At 39.8% G+C, this 17,677-nt stretch overlaps 1 protein-coding gene across 2 annotated transcripts in view; it reads right to left on the reverse strand.

The window, feature by feature from the left end:
* The window catches only part of ZCCHC2 (zinc finger CCHC-type containing 2), a 70,651-nt gene that overhangs the window by 4,872 nt on the left and 48,102 nt on the right, over positions 1-17,677 (reverse strand). The window contains exons 10-14 of one of the 2 annotated variants that reach the window (XR_002726981.1): positions 16,338-16,402; positions 15,873-15,967; positions 10,445-10,573; positions 5,170-6,663; positions 4,053-4,193 (exon numbers count right to left, since the gene is read on the reverse strand). Coding sequence is in view for 1 of the 2 variants with exons in the window: in XM_026448249.2 (XP_026304034.1) it covers positions 4,126-4,193; positions 5,170-6,663; positions 10,445-10,573; positions 15,873-15,967; positions 16,338-16,402 (1,851 nt within the window). In the remaining variant the exon portion in view is untranslated. Of the gene's footprint in view, positions 1-2,133; positions 4,194-5,169; positions 6,664-10,444; positions 10,574-15,872; positions 15,968-16,337; positions 16,403-17,677 lie in introns of those variants that run through there. The other variant, XM_026448249.2, reaches the window with a different exon arrangement.

Here is a 17,677-nt window from a genome sequence, read left to right on the forward strand (position 1 = left end):
CAGCACTATGACACCATCTCGGGAGGGGTCCACCCCGCCTTCCACAGCGCTGTGACACCATCTCGGGAGGGTCCACCCGCCTTCCAAAGCGCCACGACACCATCTCGGGAGGGTCCACCCCGCCTTCCATAGCACTGTGACACCATCTCGGGAGGGTCCACCCCGCCTTCCACAGCGCTGACACCATCTCGGGAGGGGGCCTGGATACCCATTCGGGGGTCCCTACTACATTCCTGGTGCGAGTGTAAATCACTTGGAAAACAATACTGCAAATCTTGGCAAACCGAATACCTGCATGTCCTAAAACCCAGCCGCTGCACTCCCAGCTTGATGCCCTAGAGGACTTGTGTACACACGAACCAGGGACAACAATGTTCCCAGCAGCCTTGTTTGTAACAGAAAAAAAATTAAAACCACCCAAATGTCCATTGACAGAATGGAGAAATTATATTCTTCCTCAGAATCAGACTATCATAACATAGGGAAAATGAGTAAATATAAGAACATAACATCACAATCACAAAATCAGATAAACAGAGACAGGCAGAGAAGACTAGGCACAAAAGGATATCCTTATAAAGCTCAAGAAAAGCAAAAAGAAACTGTATTTAGGAGCAGTGTGCGGGGAAACAAAAAAGTAAAAGACTAACACAAGGCCAGGTACAGTGGCTCACGCCTGTAATCACAGCACTTTGGGAGGCCGAGGTGTGTGGATCACCTGAGGTCAGGAGTTCGAGACCAGCCTGGCCAACATAGTGAAACCGCTTCTCTACTAAAAATACAAAAAAAAAAATTGGCTGGGCGTGGTGGTGGACGCCTGTAATCTCGGCTATTCGGGAGGCTGAGGCAGGAGAATCGCTTGAACCCAGGAGGTGCAGGTTGCAGTGAGTCGAGATCACGCCATTGCACTCCAGCCTGGGTGACAAGAGCGAAACTTTCTCTCTCTCTCTCACACACACACAGACACACACACACACACACACACACACACACACAAAGACCAACACAATCTAGAGCAGTGGTTACCTTAGTGTAGTGGGGGAAGGAGAGGGAGGGATAGCTAAGGATATGGGACATGCTAGTTAATGTGAATCTGGGTTCATGATTTACACGTTACCTATAGGTGCATTATTTGTTGGCTGAAAAGGAAAGTCGGTGCCCTGCAAACAATCAGTGAATTTATAATCATTTCAAACTCACTGCCCACCCAATTGGATCCAGAGTGCACAGTCATTAGTGGGCTCCTGACAAACAGATGAGGCCCAGGACGGTGCTGGCCACTGGGACTACTGCAAGGGCGGTGTGGAGCAACATACACAGGCCCCCAACCATCTCTTACAAATTACCGACTGCTTCAAAACTTTGAGCCTGGATTATAGCCGAGATAAGCAATGAAATAAAAAATAGTCCATATTGTACTGAGAGAGGGGCCTGGCTAATAAAATCACACTAACAAAGTTGATAAAGTAATGAGTCCTTTACACTTTTGGTGGGTAAAGGCCTAAACTGGAAACACGAGCTCAAGGTTGACAAGGACTCTGCCTTATTGCTACCACAGCCTTTGGCACGCAGCCAAGTACTCAATTCACGGAGTGCAGTCTCCCTTTCTCTAGTGGTCACGCAGATGACCTCTATGTAAAGTTATTTGGGAGGCTGGGCATGGTGGCTCATGCCTGTAATCCCATCCCTTTGGGAGGCAGAGGCAGGCAGATCACTTGAAGTCAGGAGTTCAAGACCAGCCTGGCCAACATGGTGAAACCCCGTTTCTACTAAAAATACAAAAATTAGCTGGGCATGGTAGTGCATACCTGTAATCTCAGCTACTCAGGAGGCTGAGGCAGGAGAATTGCTTGAACCCGGGGAGGTGGAGTTTGCAGTGAGCTGAGATCGCACCACTGCACTCCAACCCGGGCAACAGAGCGAGACCCTGTCTCAGAAACAAAGGAGTTATCTGGGGGAAGAACTGAGGAACATCCAGATGGTAAATAACTTTGGGATTCACTGCCCACCCTGCAGGGAAATGGGTTGATTCTGACCCCAAGATAATTACATACATAAATAAAATTTAAAAAAAAAATACCATGTATGATGTCCTGTCTCCACTTTTACAAAATTTACAATGAGGCACAATTCTTAAGCTGTTTTTCATTTTTTTATTGCTGTTAATTCAAGGAAAAAAGGTTGCATAAAATCCAATCTGTTCTAGAAATATAAGTGGCCTTTCCAGTACATAACATTTCAAATATCAAAGTATATGGTAAACATACAAATAAGGAGAAGGTAACATACCTCCTATGTACAGTACAGTATTTTAAATCATAAAATAAGCTCCATAAAGTACAACTGGCAAGTGATTCACAATGCGGCCCATACGTGGCTTATCAAAACTCTCACTTGAACGACTCAACTGCAGCTTAACAATTAATGTAATAATGTGGTCCAAAAATACCCAGATCAAATAAAATATATTTAATCAAAATAATTTCCTTTACTCCAACTTTCTTTCTAAATTAAAGCTTTCATCTACCCCTTCACACCCACCCCTTCCCCATAACTCCCACCCCTGAAAGAAAGTTTCAAAATGTACATTGGTGCTATAAATATAAATGCTACTTATGAAGCATGAAATTAAGCTTCTTTTTTCTTCAAGTTTTTTCTCTTGTCTAGCAATCTGTTAGGCTTCTGAAACAAGACCAAATGTTTACGTTCCTCTGCTGCATACCAACATGACTCCACACAACAAAAATCTATCATTTCTGCTCTGTGCTGAGGAATGGAAAATGAAACCCCCAACCCCTTACCCCTAGGACTATACAGTGGAAGCTGTTCATTGCTGATGATTGCAGCAGTCACCAAAAAATACACCCAATCTTCCAGATAACCTCAGTGCACTTTAGGAAATCAAAAATTACCTGGAAGCAATTTAGTACATAGATTGGCTTTTTAAAAAAACTTTTCTTTTTGAAAAACAGCAGCATTAAACTTAGTGACATGACACCGACATGATTAATACCATCTTAACACACTCAGAATTCAGTCTTTCACATTATAATCAAGCATAGTGGTAAACTGTTATAAAAGTGACTTTGCTACGAGAGACAGGGAACAAATAACCTGACATGGTAGAAACCCATAGCTCTGTTCAGATTGCAATAAACCATACACATTTTAAACACAATGTAACACTGTAACAGTTGGTATAGGGAAAGAAGAAATCTTTACTCAAGTAGTGTCTCTTTGAGCACAACACAGTGGTAGACAAGTAAAACTGGCTGTACTTTCATTACAAACACAAGCACACAGAGAGCGACATTCACACCAGTGTGTTCACTTTGTGTCTCTCTGAAGCAACAGGCTAAAAAAGGATGATGGAAGTAAAAAGTTGATTTCAGAAAAAGCTTTTTGTCCATTTCGTACGTCATATTTTTTCACTTTCATATGGTTTGACTTCTTCCTCTTCCACTTATTTTCATTTTTATTTGGACAACAAGCACTGCATATATGTATTTACGTGACACTGTTTATTACATATATACACACTATTTTGGGAGTTTGATTCCTCCCATAAGATTAGGGTGAAACATTCTGCCCTTGGTTGATATGTAGAGCAGTTTACAAAAGTGGGGCGAATGCACTGCTGGCTGTTCCTGCTGCGGGCCAGGGATAGAGTGAGGCTGGCTGGGGAGGAAAGTGTCGTTTAGGGTGAAAGTGAGAAAAACTGGGAAGAAGCAAAATTCCTTTTTTTTCAAAACCATATGACTGTCACCAGTGTTGTAAAAAAAGGTCAAATACACAGTTTTAAAGATTCAGTAAACATTGCACACAGCAAGTATTCAGTGTAAAAAAAAAAACACGCACCAACATTTTCCTTTTGATAGTTTGTCTGAAGGTTTAAATAACATGTATCATACGTATAAGCCTGTTGTTGAACCAGGAGACCAGAGGCTCAAAAGCATTGCATTCTTTCTTGTTTTGGACATTGGTACAAGAGAAATGAAAAATCCCAACTGCATAGAAATCTAGGAAATGTATAGACAAAAGAAACAAAATACCTTTCCTTTCCTCCCCTCCACACCCCATGACTCCCCACACTTGAGTGTATTAAGTAGGCAAGCTTTACTCGTTTCAGTCTGCAGAATCCAACGTATCATTAGAAGGGGGGAGGGGAGGTGCGTATCTCAGTCTGTAAGTGCCTAAAATGGGAAAGACAGAACTAAGTCACCGCTTACAAGGAAACGTCATCACAAACCACTATGTACAAGCTATCACATGGACATGCTCTCCACAAGGCACCTTCGTCAGCTCTAGTGCCACTCCAAATGGCCAATCCGCTCACTTTAAGAAGCAATGTAAAGTTTGTGCTTTGAATTCAATCTAAAAGCTATCAAACTTGATCTTTCTTTAAGAATGCCAAGTAAATACATTCCCAATTTAGGACTTTTTTTGTTTCTGGGTAAGATTTGGCAAAATGACAAAGGCCAAATGCACGTGAAAATAACAGTTTGAAGTCGACACAAAATTTGGTATCTTATTCAAACATAGGTATGACTATTTTCTTCTTTCTGGTGGTAGTAATATTAAACTTTGTTCAAATTCCTTTACTCTCAAATCAAAATACTGCTGAACTATTTTGTTCCTGTAAAATGCAACAGAATCTTGGACCTTGTTTTTTGTTTTTTTTTTAAACTTTTGCTGGGAAGGAAAAGGGCAGCATGGGGAGATAGGCCCGAGGCATCTGGTTATGCAGATATACTAAATAGTTACTCAAAACCTAATGTCAGATGACTAGATTACTTCCTAGGTTTTCAATATTTAAAAATTTTGCTTACTCTATGTAACAGGATTGTAGCTTAAAAAAAAAAAAGGTGCCGCAAGCAAGAGATTTAACATTACAGAATGCAAATTCCCATCACACTCCTTCAAAAGGGCCTTGAGAGTTTATTCCTTAATTGGAAACTGAATTCCTCTGAACTTCCTTGTGCTCTGTGTGACCTGGGTCTACACTAGGTTTTTCCAGTTGCATTTTATGATCTGTCACTGAAAACACAATATCCATAAATGAAAACACAAACAGATCTTTCTGCTACGACAGACTCCCATGATCAATAAGGAAAGGAAGGAGAAACGGGTCAACTCAAAAGCAAGTCCTCTGGGAGTTACTGTGATTACCTTGTTGATTGGCCTCCATGGACGACTGCTTACAGTCCTGTGCATAGTGTCCGCTTACACCGCAATTGTAACATGAGACATTCCCGTTCTTCTTGGGCCCCGAACCACTGGTGTTGGCAACTACATTAGGTGGTGGATATACATGATATAATCTCCCAAATCCTGGCATCTGCTGCATGCCATAGTTGGCTTGGCTCCCCATGACTGGGTCATGTACCAGTCCATTTGCATATGGAGTCTGAGGCAGAAAAAAAGGAAGTTGGTTTCCATTGCTCTGATGTGCTTGGTTGAGGTAGCTGCCATTGCAAATGGATGGCAGAGTAAAGAATGAAGGGACTCGGTACATTGGTCCAGGCATTGGATTAGGATAATAGTAACTATTTAGCTGAAGGTTTCCATTGGTCCCACAGCTGCACCTTCGCCCACAAGAACCACAAGGACCCGAGCCCATCTGCTGTGGTGGCCCTACTGTCCCATTAGCGTTCGTGTTCCCCACAGCACTGATGTAAGACGTGCTGTCACTCTGCGCGGTACTGTGTGTCAAGGCAGGGCTCGGGCTCGGGGCAGGGCCTGGGGTGTGGGTAGGAACCGCGGGAGGTACCGTTGCCTGGGCCTGGCTGATGCCTGCGCTCGCTGGCTGGGGAGAAGTTGCTGCTGTGCTGAGCACACTGGAGTTCTGGCTGGGTAACACGCCGGCAGCAAGGGGAGAGCCTGGTAAGGGGTAGGAAGCTGGTGGCTGAGCAGCTGAGAGGCCAGCTGCTGGAAGAACTACCTTCACATTGGTAGGCTGAGGGACTGTCCCTGTGTTTCCCTCAATTTGAGGCACCATTTGATTGAGTCCTACCACTTGGGATGCAGATTTTGTGATGGGGTCCGTGGTAGCAACAGGAGAGCCTGGGAAACTACCTGGGTTATGGATAGGAATAAAGGCAGTGTTTGGTGATCCGATGCTCAGACTTCCGGGTGGCTGTTGTGGGATGTTAACTGTGCAGCTCTCAGAAGATCCCTGTGGTGGTGGCAACTTTAGCCTCTGAACTGTTAGATGCAAAGCGGGAGTACTACTATGTGGAAGGAAGGTTGATGGAATAGGTAAAGGGGAAGCCAGTAATTCAAGGTGCTTTTCTGATTCTGCAGTGGAAGCTGCTGGCCCTAGTATTCCAACGGGGGTTGAATTTGCGGACTCCCTTATTGCAGAAATAGCAACAGGACTAGGAACAAGCATCCCTATGGTTTTGCCATCAGCGGGTTTGGGTGCAGGAACAACGATGTCAGACTTCTGGGCACCATTGTGCATGACACAGTGTAAAGTTGGCATAAAAGAAATATGCTGATACTTGGGCGAGTTTAAGGGATCTTCTAAAAGGTTTCCATTCTCATTTCCTAGTGAAGCAATCTGAACAGGTGGCTTGACAGTGACGGTCTGGTTGACGGAACCATAACCTGTAAACCTAGTTGTTGATGGATTCCCAGAATCCTCAGAATTGCTGTCTGTGTCTAAAGAAAACAAACATAAAGAGATATTAACACGAGCATAACTCCCATCTTTCTTGCTAGAAATAAACATTAAACATATCTCAAAGTCACTCAGGTTTGGAATGTGTCCCTCTGTGATGTCTCCTGACTGTCCAAGCTGACCTCCCTTTAACTTTTGGCTTCCTATGGGTCATCATTAGATCAATGCTGTATTTTAAAAATACAGGGATATAAACAGAAAAACAAAACATAAGAGGTTACTTGGAGACTGAATGAAACACAGTATAAAGCACAGAGATTTATGTAACACCACCTTTGTTCTGAGAACAGCATCAGACACTCTTAACCTTAATAAACTTCAGGCAATCCACTTGGTTTTTATTCTGCACTGCCAACCCAAGTTCTTCAATTTGTCTCAGATAAATGATATAATTTCAAGGAGCTCAGTCAAGACAATATTTAACTCAAATATCTAGAGGTAGGGAACAGAAAAGATTTTGTTTTTTTAGAATGGAGTCAATATTCTTAATACTAAATATTTCAATGGGGGAAGAAAATTTAAAGCTATTATTAATCATAAAACAAATATGCTAGAACACAAGAAACAGAGGAATAGGAGAGTGTGGCAATTTCTCCAAAATCAAAACAGCAAATACAAACAACACTGCATCAGCTACTCCTGCATCAGCTTACACCTGTGTACAGAAATAGTGTTGACCGAGCCTTCAGGGGATGTCCTGACTTTTGGTATCAAGGGGACAAGGATAAAATCTGATTCACAATGTTTAAACATCATAGACCCAGATACTGTGTCGATGTATACACAGACCATTCCATTAGAATGTAGTGCCTATCTAAAAATCTTTCTACTTGTATGGATAAGCTGAATTGCACTAGGTACTTAAAATATTTGTATTCATTAAGGTATGAACTGGCTATATTCAGCTTAAGATGTTAAAAAGTTTTCAAACAGAACACTAAAAACAAATTCATCTTCGTGAAGAAAGATTAAATGAAAGCTACTTACTGACACAAGCACATCAAGTGTTACTAATTCAATTATTTTAATTTATATTAGAAGAAACTCAAAGAGTGAATGGTTCTAGCATAAACTTCCCTTAATAGATTAATAATTGGGGTATTTCTTGCTAAACTTTGCAAAATAAAAACTATCCCAAAATCCTAACTTATTGAAGGCATTTTATCTGTATCATCACACCAGTGCAGAATCAAAGATAAAAATGTTAAGTCTAAAAGAAGCAGAAACATTTTTAAAGAAGTCAGTTAAATTTCTATGTGTTTAATAGCAAATGACCTCATTATTTTTAATGTTCCCAATCAGTTTTCTAAGCATCCTGAGACTCCTCTAGACATGTTGGGACACGTCTCACCCTTTTGTGCACTGATTTTGGTAAGTGTAAAGCCTCAAAGAGAATACCATCACTACCCAGGAGAGCAACAGCAAGGCCACCCACGCCCTTTTCAAAGTAGCCTTTTCATCCACTGAGAATTCTAAAAATGATCAAAGCTCTCTACCATAATGGATATTTTCCTTGGGTGAAGACATCCCTAAGCCATTCTTTCATATTCAATAACAACCTATTGCCAAGTTCCTCAACACAGGCCTCCAACTTACACTATCTGATGGCAGAAGAGGGATGCTGCCATTACCCAAGTGTACAGATGTAAACTAACACTTCAGACAACAAGGCCAAATCCGCAGTGTGAACCACTGACTCACCTGCACATCCTAGAGAATCAAGCATAAATGTACAATGAAACATACTGAAAAAGTTTGTCTGTTCTAGGTAAGGCATAAAAATCCTCTCATTTAATGCTGGGCGCAGTGGCTCATGCTTATAATCTCAACGTTTTGAGAGGCCAAGTTAGGAGGATCACTTGAGCCCAGGAGTTCAAGACCAGCCTGGGCAACACTGCAAGACTCTGTCTCGTAAATTTAAAAAAAAAAAAAAAAAAAAGAACAACAACAACAACAAAAAAATCCTCTCATTTAAGCTTCACAATAGCTCGGTGAAAGGTTTTCATTTTTTTTTCTTTCACAAGGAAACTGCAGATCAGAAGTACAATGTTGCCTCAGGTTAGAAGAACTGGTAGTAAAGTGACTATGCTACATTTGGTATGACTACAAAGTAACTGCAAAGTAAAGACTGACTTTAATTGTATGTGATGTAGCAACACCATAGCATAGCTCCCTAAGACATAGCCTGATACCACAACACAGAAAGAAGCTAAGGTCCCAGACAGCTGCAGACTGTCCAGGAAGAAACCACACTTGGCTGAAACAGTATGTGGTAAGGATCTTAATCTGCAGGTGGATCACGAGAAGTAACCTGACACTGCCCACCAGCATGGGTCCACCTTGTAACCAAGGTGTTACCAATCAGATGTTGTCATCATGCATTCAACATACACATTTTAAAGGAGACCTCACCTCCAGACCAGAATGGTAGAATAAGACCTCTAATAATCCACTCTTTCATAAACGCAATGAAAACCCTAGCAAAACCTGTCCAATAACCAACTTTTTCAAAATTCTGGAAATTCAAGGCTTACAACACTCTGAGGACTGTTTCTTCAAGAAAAATAGCTCAATCTGTAAGAACAGAAAACCTCAAGGTGTTTTACCCTTGTCTTACTTCCACTCCCCCTTTCTCCAGCTCTAAAACAGACCTGTAAATGACTTGTCCCTCAATTTCTGAAATCAGTGCAAACACTCTCTCTCTTGCAGTAGTAGCTACAAAACCCAGCAGCCATTAGGAGCATGGGTCTGGAGTTCCCCAAAAGCCCCACCACCAAACTGTCACCATTTGACTGTCTGGCAGCTAGTGCTCACTCTGCGTTATAGCCTCTTACCCGCAGGACATTTGTCATAATCAGTCAGAAGCAACTGTTTCACAATGTATACTAGCTGGGGCTGACAAGAGCTAACCAGAAAACTTAAAATGAAAAACCGGGGAATAAGATGGCTACAGGAGGCTTCGAAAAGCTTTAATATATTCCTGGGAACCTAAAAGGTTTTGCTCACGCCCACAGTTATATGCCCTTCCAAGGTAGACCTGAGAAGGCCCTAAGCAATCACTGCTGGCTGATTTTAAGCCTCTGTGCAAGGAGGAACCGAAGACATAGTACACAGAGAAAACAACAAAATGGCAGATGTAAAACCTACCTTATTAGTAATTACATTAAATGTAAATGGACAAATAGCAGAGATCGGCAGAATGAATAAAAAACCATAATCTAACTATATGTTGTCTACAAGAGACAAATTTTGTATTTAAAGACACAACAAATAGGTTTAAAGTAAAAGGATAGAAAACGAAATACTGTGCAAGCAGTACCTAGAAAAATGCTGGATTGACTATACTATTATCAGACAAAATAGACTTTTAAGACAAAAATTGTTACTAGAGACAAAGGAGGATATCCTAAAATGGTAAAAGGGTCAATCTAGAGGATGTAAAGAGCATAAACATATGTATGCATCTAACAACACACACATTTTCCTTCTTTCAGCACTAACTCTACCTCATTATGATCCTGTCTTCATCCTATTTAACTTCATATGCAGTGAAATATGTTTATCAAATCAACATAGATAGGAATTTCTAAGGCAATTATCTATAAGATGCCCTTTATATCAATTTTACATTTAAAATCAGTTAATGGCATTTATAGGATCATAAAATTCCTTGTTTGACTTCGACATGAAGAAAAAACACACATTTCCCTCCACTCCCCCACCCTTGCCATGCCAACAATACTCCCATTTCAAAGAGCAAACCTCTGTCTTTCTCTTCTTCACTTTCAAAACTTTCTCTTCCATCGTGTCGGGGACTAGATGGAGAACTGTAACTCTCTGAAGATGTTTCTCCACATGTGTCATGTCCAGAGCCAATGTCCAAATTCACATCTAAAAATAACAACACTATTAAAAAAATCATATTAAGTCATTTTAAATTAATTTCTAAGTTGAATCATTAGAAATTAATTTTAGCTATAAATATGTTCTTCAGTTTCCCCACAATCATCTAAAAAAGCTTGTCCTTGATATAAACTGATTAAATTATAATTTTAATAGATAATGCTTGATAAATATATTTTTAAAACAATGCACAGAATAAGTCATTCTCTTACTGACTTCAAAGAAATAAAGAGTTAAGGTTGGCTGCAGGGTCTGTCCAATATCACTTTGAGCTACTTTCTAAGTCTAGATATTTTAACTCCTCAGAGCTTGCTGGAATATTCATTCTTTAAAAGAACTCAAGAAAAGGGCTGCCAAAATGCCTACTCAATGAAAATTACTTGGAGTATTTAAAATAACAAAATGCTTCCCATCTAGTAGACTGAGTAATATCTTGAATTCTGCCAAGTTCAAGCTTATACTGAGGTAGTATGAGGTGGTGACAGGACCTGCCATGACCAACTAGCCGCATCTGTTTTGAGCACATAAGGAGGGACTACTGTTGTATCTAGTATTGGACGAGAGATACAAACTGTGGATTTTTTTTTTCCTATAGTGGCCCTGACTTAGGGAAATATTATCTTATCTTTGTTAACCCAGTAGCTAGCATAATTCTGCCTTACAGCAAGCATTCAACATATGCTTGGTCTATAAATCCCCAAATAAGGGATTCCAGAGGGTTCTTAAGAACTGTAGATTACTGAATCATTTCTGTGGCAACCGGTAGAACCAGTAAAAGATAATGGATATTAACTGCCTGGGCAAAATATGTGTCAGAGAAAAGGCACAATTTGTATAATGAGCAATTCAGGTGACTAACCTGTGGCTTTGGCTGGGATAAACTTGTAACAGCGTTAAAACTGTTAAACATGAGCTAGATTAGCTCAGCCACTCAAATGTTAGATGAATACTGGAGAAAAATAAAGTCATTAGGAATGCTGATGTTGCTAAATTCCTCCTGAGTAATAAATGTCAAACTGCCAAGGGAAAACTGCACAAAATCTTATGAGGCTACAAGGAAAGTGGCAGAGGAGTTCATAGGCAAGTAATAATTTCACAGAAAAGTAACATGGAGGATACCCACACAGTAATAGGCCCTGAATGACCCATCGTAAGGCGACTTAAGGGATGCAGGTCAACACCAATGGCTGCTTGAAGACAGACTAATGGGCCATAGTGGCCAAACAAGTTGTCATTAAGTTGGACTAATGATGAAACCTATAGAACTTGCATGGAAGTCTTGCATATAAATATTTCAACCAGCATATAACAAAATGAACAATCCAAGATCAAGAGAATGAAAGATTCGGGGATATTCTCAAACTAGAAATGGACTGGAAAGGAACCTCAGGGGTAGCGTTCATCAAAACACAGACAGTGAAACTACAGTAGTTCAAAGAGCAAATTTCAGAATATGTTTTTTAAAAAAGCAGCTACCTCTCCAAATGGTATAATTTACAAAACTATTTTTATTTACACTGTGCAAGCTGGTGAATATTCTAATCACCAATTGCCACATACAAAACTGCAGCTTCCAAAGAACTGAATACATAAATCTAAATCTATACTAAACAATCTTTTTTTGATAATTCAGAAGGTACTTCAGAATTGTGTAGTACCTCAAGAACTTTAATAATCAGCAATTATGTGATCCTCTAGAGATTCAGGGGATGTGGAAAGTGAAGCCAGACCAATTATGAAAAAGGATACTCCACAAATTGCCCTTTTAAAAAGACACACAAACTTTGAATTTGTCATGTCTCAATGATAAAGGGTCTTGTATATAATAAAGACGACAAAAACAAAATTTAAAACAGAAACCACTATTCTAACACTAAAAATACTGGTTACTGGTAATTATAAACAACAGAAGTCTGTTACAGAGTTAAGACCCACTGAGATAAATCATAGGCGATAGAACCACATATTTCATCTGGGATATTAAAGGAAGCTAGAGATCTTCTAAATCTTTTACAAGAAACTGAGAGACCAACCATCTCATTTCCCTCTAGGCTTTTTGGTGCCACAATTGGCAACAGAAGAGTGGGGTGGAGGAAACACTGGGCAATAAACTACAATGATGGGAATTTTTTTTTTTTTTTTTTGGAGATGGAGTCTCATTCTGTTGCCCCGGCTGGAGTGCAGTGGCGCAATCTCGGCTCACTGCAACCTTCACCTCCCGAGTTCAAGTGATTCTCCTGCCTCAGTCTCCCGAGTAGCTAGGACTACAAGTGTGTGCCACCACACCTGGCTAATTTTTATATTTTTAGTAGAGACAGGGTTTCACCATGGTGGCCGGGCTGGTCTCAAACTCCTGACCTCAAGTGATCCAGCGGCCCTGGCCTCCGAAGTGCTGGGATTACAGGCGTGAGCCACCGTGCCCGGCCATGGTGAGCATTCTTAACGCTCTATACGCGCCTCTTCAGAAGACAGACAGAAAGCTTGGGTTTTAACAGAAAAGACACTCCAACAACACAGACAACTGATGGCACTGACTGCATCCTGGCAGGAGTCAGCACAGAGGAGGGCTGGGAGCCATCTTTGTTTCCTTTTGAAATTCTAAGCTACATAACTGTATTATTACTCAAAACAGAAGTTAAAATTTACATTTAATAATAAATTTTTAGGCTGGGCGCAGTGGCTCACACCTGTAATCCCAGCACTTTGGGAGGCTGAGGCGGGTGGATCACGAGATCAGGAGATAGAGATCAACTTGGCTAACACAGTGAAACCCTGTCTCTATTTATGTTATGTAAAAACATACAAAAAAATTAGCCAGGCATGGTGGTGGGAGCCTGTAGTCCCAGCTACTCCGGAGGCTGAGGCAGGAGAATGGCGTGAACCCGGGAGGCGGAGCTTGCAGTGAGCTGAGATCGCGCCACTGCACTCCAGCCTGGGGGACACAGCGAGACTCCATCTCAAAAATAAATAAAATAATAAACTTAGAAGAAGTAAAATACAAATCTTAAGCTAAAACGTATTATTATTTAAAGATCCAAACAACCTGAAAGAGTATTTTCAGCTTCAAGACAATGTCTCTCCAATTTATGACATGAGCTGCTGTTCCACAAACAAAATCCTTACGCGTGTACTGAGTTTACTGAATGCTTGAAGACAATTCTTCCTTGGTGCCTTAATATTTCAAAGAAAAATTAATACACCAAGGGGTTTTTTAAAAGTTGGAATTGGCATACATCTGTGCTGCATTTGACATCAATGAGACAAGCTGTACAAAAAATATTTCATTCACAGTAATTCTATAAATGTAAATACATACAAATCGGGGACAGATACAGAGGAGAAAATAGATAAAACTGAACTTAAATATGCTGAGGTTATTTTCGTAATATTTGAAAATTAAGGAAAAAAATGAATGAGAGTTTGTGATGCTGTTACAAAGTTCTTAACCTATACAATGCATGTTTCCCTCTAATTTATTACAACAAGGAAAAGGAACTAAATTGCTGCATTGAACACCTAGGTACTTGGAACTAGGAAAATGCTCTTCATGTTTTTACATGTAATTCTTACAATCTGCTGAAGCAAGCATTACTCCTGTTTTACAAATGAACAAACAAAGGTGTCAGAGAGGTCGCATGCTTAAAAAACTGGGGGAGCAGAACACTCAAACTCATAGCTGTCTCTGACCAAAGTCCATGTGCTTCTCCTCTGGAAATGGGCTAACAGGGAAAAAACAGTTGCAAACTTCTTTAGTGAGCAGTAGTTCCCAAACACTGTGAGACAAGAGAGAGAGTCATCTTATGGAGGGCAGGAATTTCATTCAGAAAATGGTATTTTAGAAAACAAACATGGCAGCAGTATGGAAAATGAACTAGGAAGAGAAGGAACAGAGACAGGGAGGGCCGTCAGAATCGATCTCCAAACGTCCTCCGACTGACTTCTGTCTCCCGCATTTAGTGTTTTCCTCCTCCGTTATGCTGCCATCACCACCAGAGGGAATCTCAGCGACAGTAAAGTGTTACACGATCCTTCTACAGACAAGATGGGTTTTGTTCATGTTATTTTACCCTCACTTCCAGTGATTCAATGAGTTGGCCAGATGATGTTATTTTTTAATTTATTATTATTTTTTGAGATGGAGTTTTACTCTTGTTGCCCAGGCTGGAGTGCAATGGCGCAGTCTTGGCTCACTGCAACCTCCACCTCCCAGGTTCAGGCAACTCTCCTGCCTTAGCCTCCCCAGTAGCTGGGATTACAGGTGCCCACGACCACGCCCAGTTAATTTTTGTATTTTTAGTAGAGACAGGGTTTCACCATGTTGGCCAGGCTGGTCTCGAGCTCCTGACCTCAGGTGATTTGCTCACCTTGGCCTCTCAAAGTGCTGGGACTATAGGTGTGAGCCACCGTGTCTGGCCCAGATGATTTTACATTTGAAAGGTAACCATTTTTCTTTCATCACTATTCAGTCTTTCTATACAAATATACAGTTTAAAAACATACTCAAAACTTTTAAGAAATAGATTCTGGTTATTCATATTACATCACAACTGAATGTACTAATATTAGAATAACATTTAAATGAAAATATCACATTTGTGGGATCACTACATAAATGTGTCAGGGGCATCCAGGGATAAAACGTTTTCCTAGAGGTCTGCGTGTTCTTATTCTTTTTTAATCGTTATAATTAATAGTAAAGATAAACAAAATCAATGAAGCTACAGAAGGGCACTTCTCAAGTCAAATGAACCTTGAACCTAAAAATAAAGGAACCTTAAAATAATGATGGGTAAATGGAAGCCATATAAATCTAGCATAACAAAAATTTGAGGGTTGACATTCCCTTAAAGCCTCATAAAACTTCGTAAAGGATGGTTATTAAATCATGAAGAAGTCAACAGTATTCTAAAAAATGACTTTACATAAAAACACTCTGATGAATGACTGGCAAAGCCACAGAAGAGATCAGCCACGGTCTTGGGAAATGTCTCCTGAGTCGGGACTGGCTGGAAAAGGACAACCTGGGAGACTCCTGCTGCCAGAAGGGAGAAGCAGGTGAGAATAACTGAGGCAAAGGCAATCTTCACCCCCACGGCTGGTTTGTATTTCCCTAAATTAACTCTACTGATTTCGGAACTGTTTAATTTGGAAATTGCTGTACATATCAACACAAGGTAAAATTATAGTATTAGGATTTGACACGACAGCTCAGTATCTATTAATACAGTAAGTACCATGCTAAATATATTTAGGTGAGGGGTATTTGAAAGAAAAATAATCTTCTTACCTTTCACAGCACCACCATGGGCATGCTGAGGAGTGGAGAGTCTAATACCATTTATTCTACTATTCAATCTGTTGTCAGTTTTCTTAATTTTCTCCCTAAACCAAATAAACATATTGCCAAAATTTTTATAAGGTTATCTACCAAACACATTCAGTACAGTATTGATAAAATTTCCTTCAAGACTCTTTAGAGTTAAATTTTTTTAGTAAGGAATAATCTAAATACAATTAAGATTCACCCTTCAGTAAAGTTCTGAGAGTTTTACCCCTCCAAACTGAACGCAATGTTTGACAGTAGCTTTATGTTTATCACCTGCATATATTAATATTTTGAATCAAAAAAGTAAAACCCAGAATTAAAAATATAAAGAAAACTAACTAAAAGAATACTATGTTGTATACTATCATAAACTAAACAGGCCTATTATCAAAGGCTATATGCTGTCTTTCCTTAAATTGAACCTACTTTTCTGTTTGTGGCTTTCCTTTCTTCTTATTTATTGAAGATAAACTCCGTTTTTCAGCAGAATGCTAGCAGAAAGAAAAAAAGACAAATCAGACAAAAGTTAAATCATACTGACATTTTTACTGATAATAAACATTAAAATGATAAATTCTCAGTTGTATATTCTAACAAGTGTTAATTTCCAACCTATTTTTGAAGTTTCCCACCTGAACCACTAACATTTACATATTCTGTGACAATTACTTATATATTTTTCTCATGATTAATACAATATTGTTTTCTATTTTTCTTTTAAAATGGGCCTACTTTTTTTTTCTGACTATAAAATGAAACACAATCAAGTGACTGGCACTTGCTGTAGGTTTACTTCTATTCTCTTACAGTACAATTCGATAAAACTGCCAACACTTAATTATGTCAACTCTAAGAAGAGAGGGTGCAGGTACTGGAGTGGGGGAGGGAAAGTAAACTCAGACGAGCTTTGAAAATAGGTCCTTAATTATGACTGAAACTATTTATAATTTCTCAGAATATGCGTTAATGCATAAAAACATTCCAAGAAGAGTTAACATTTGGATCTGAGCATTGGTCAGAAACAACATCAGGTTAATGAATCAATTTTCTAGAGAGAAATTTCATTCCATACTTGTAACATATACATAGGGACTTCCCCCCATATCTGTGAGGCCACAGGACACTAAACATACTTAAGAGCATTCTGCTCTCTGATCACACCCAAATCTTAAGAAAGCAAACATCTCCTAATGCATTCTGAAGTGTCGGTAAACTGACCCAGATATTCATGAAGAAAGGTCAGCTGGAAAATTTACATCAAAATAGCAAGGCAGTGATTGAAATGTGAATCCTTCTTTCAATTCTTTCAAGACCAAAAAATTTTGGCATAACAATCTAATGTACACCTTGTTAAACAGTGAAGGTATTATTTTTTAAAATTTTTATTTTGTTTTAAATTTATTTTTTAGAGACAGGGTCTTACTCTGTTGCCCAGGCAGAAGTGCAGTGGTGTGATCATGGCTCACAGCAGCCTTGAACTCCTGGGCTCAGGTGATCCTCCTGCCTCAGCCTCCCAAGTAGCTGAGATTACAGGTGTGCACCGCCACACTCAGCTAATTTTTAAATTTTTTATACAGATAGGGTTTCACCATGTTGCCGAGGCTGGTCAGATGTGTGGCCTCAAGCAATCCTCCTGCCTTAGTCTCCCAAAGTGCTGGGATTAGAAGCGTGACCCATGGCACCTGGCAAGGTGTCATATTAAAGTGTACTAATCTTACACAAGCAATAAAAGTTATCTAAATACACATTTTCAGGTCTCAGAAGAG

This window comes from Piliocolobus tephrosceles, chromosome 18, assembly GCF_002776525.5.
Source record: "Piliocolobus tephrosceles isolate RC106 chromosome 18, ASM277652v3, whole genome shotgun sequence".
NCBI classification, from domain to species: domain Eukaryota; kingdom Metazoa; phylum Chordata; class Mammalia; order Primates; family Cercopithecidae; genus Piliocolobus; species Piliocolobus tephrosceles.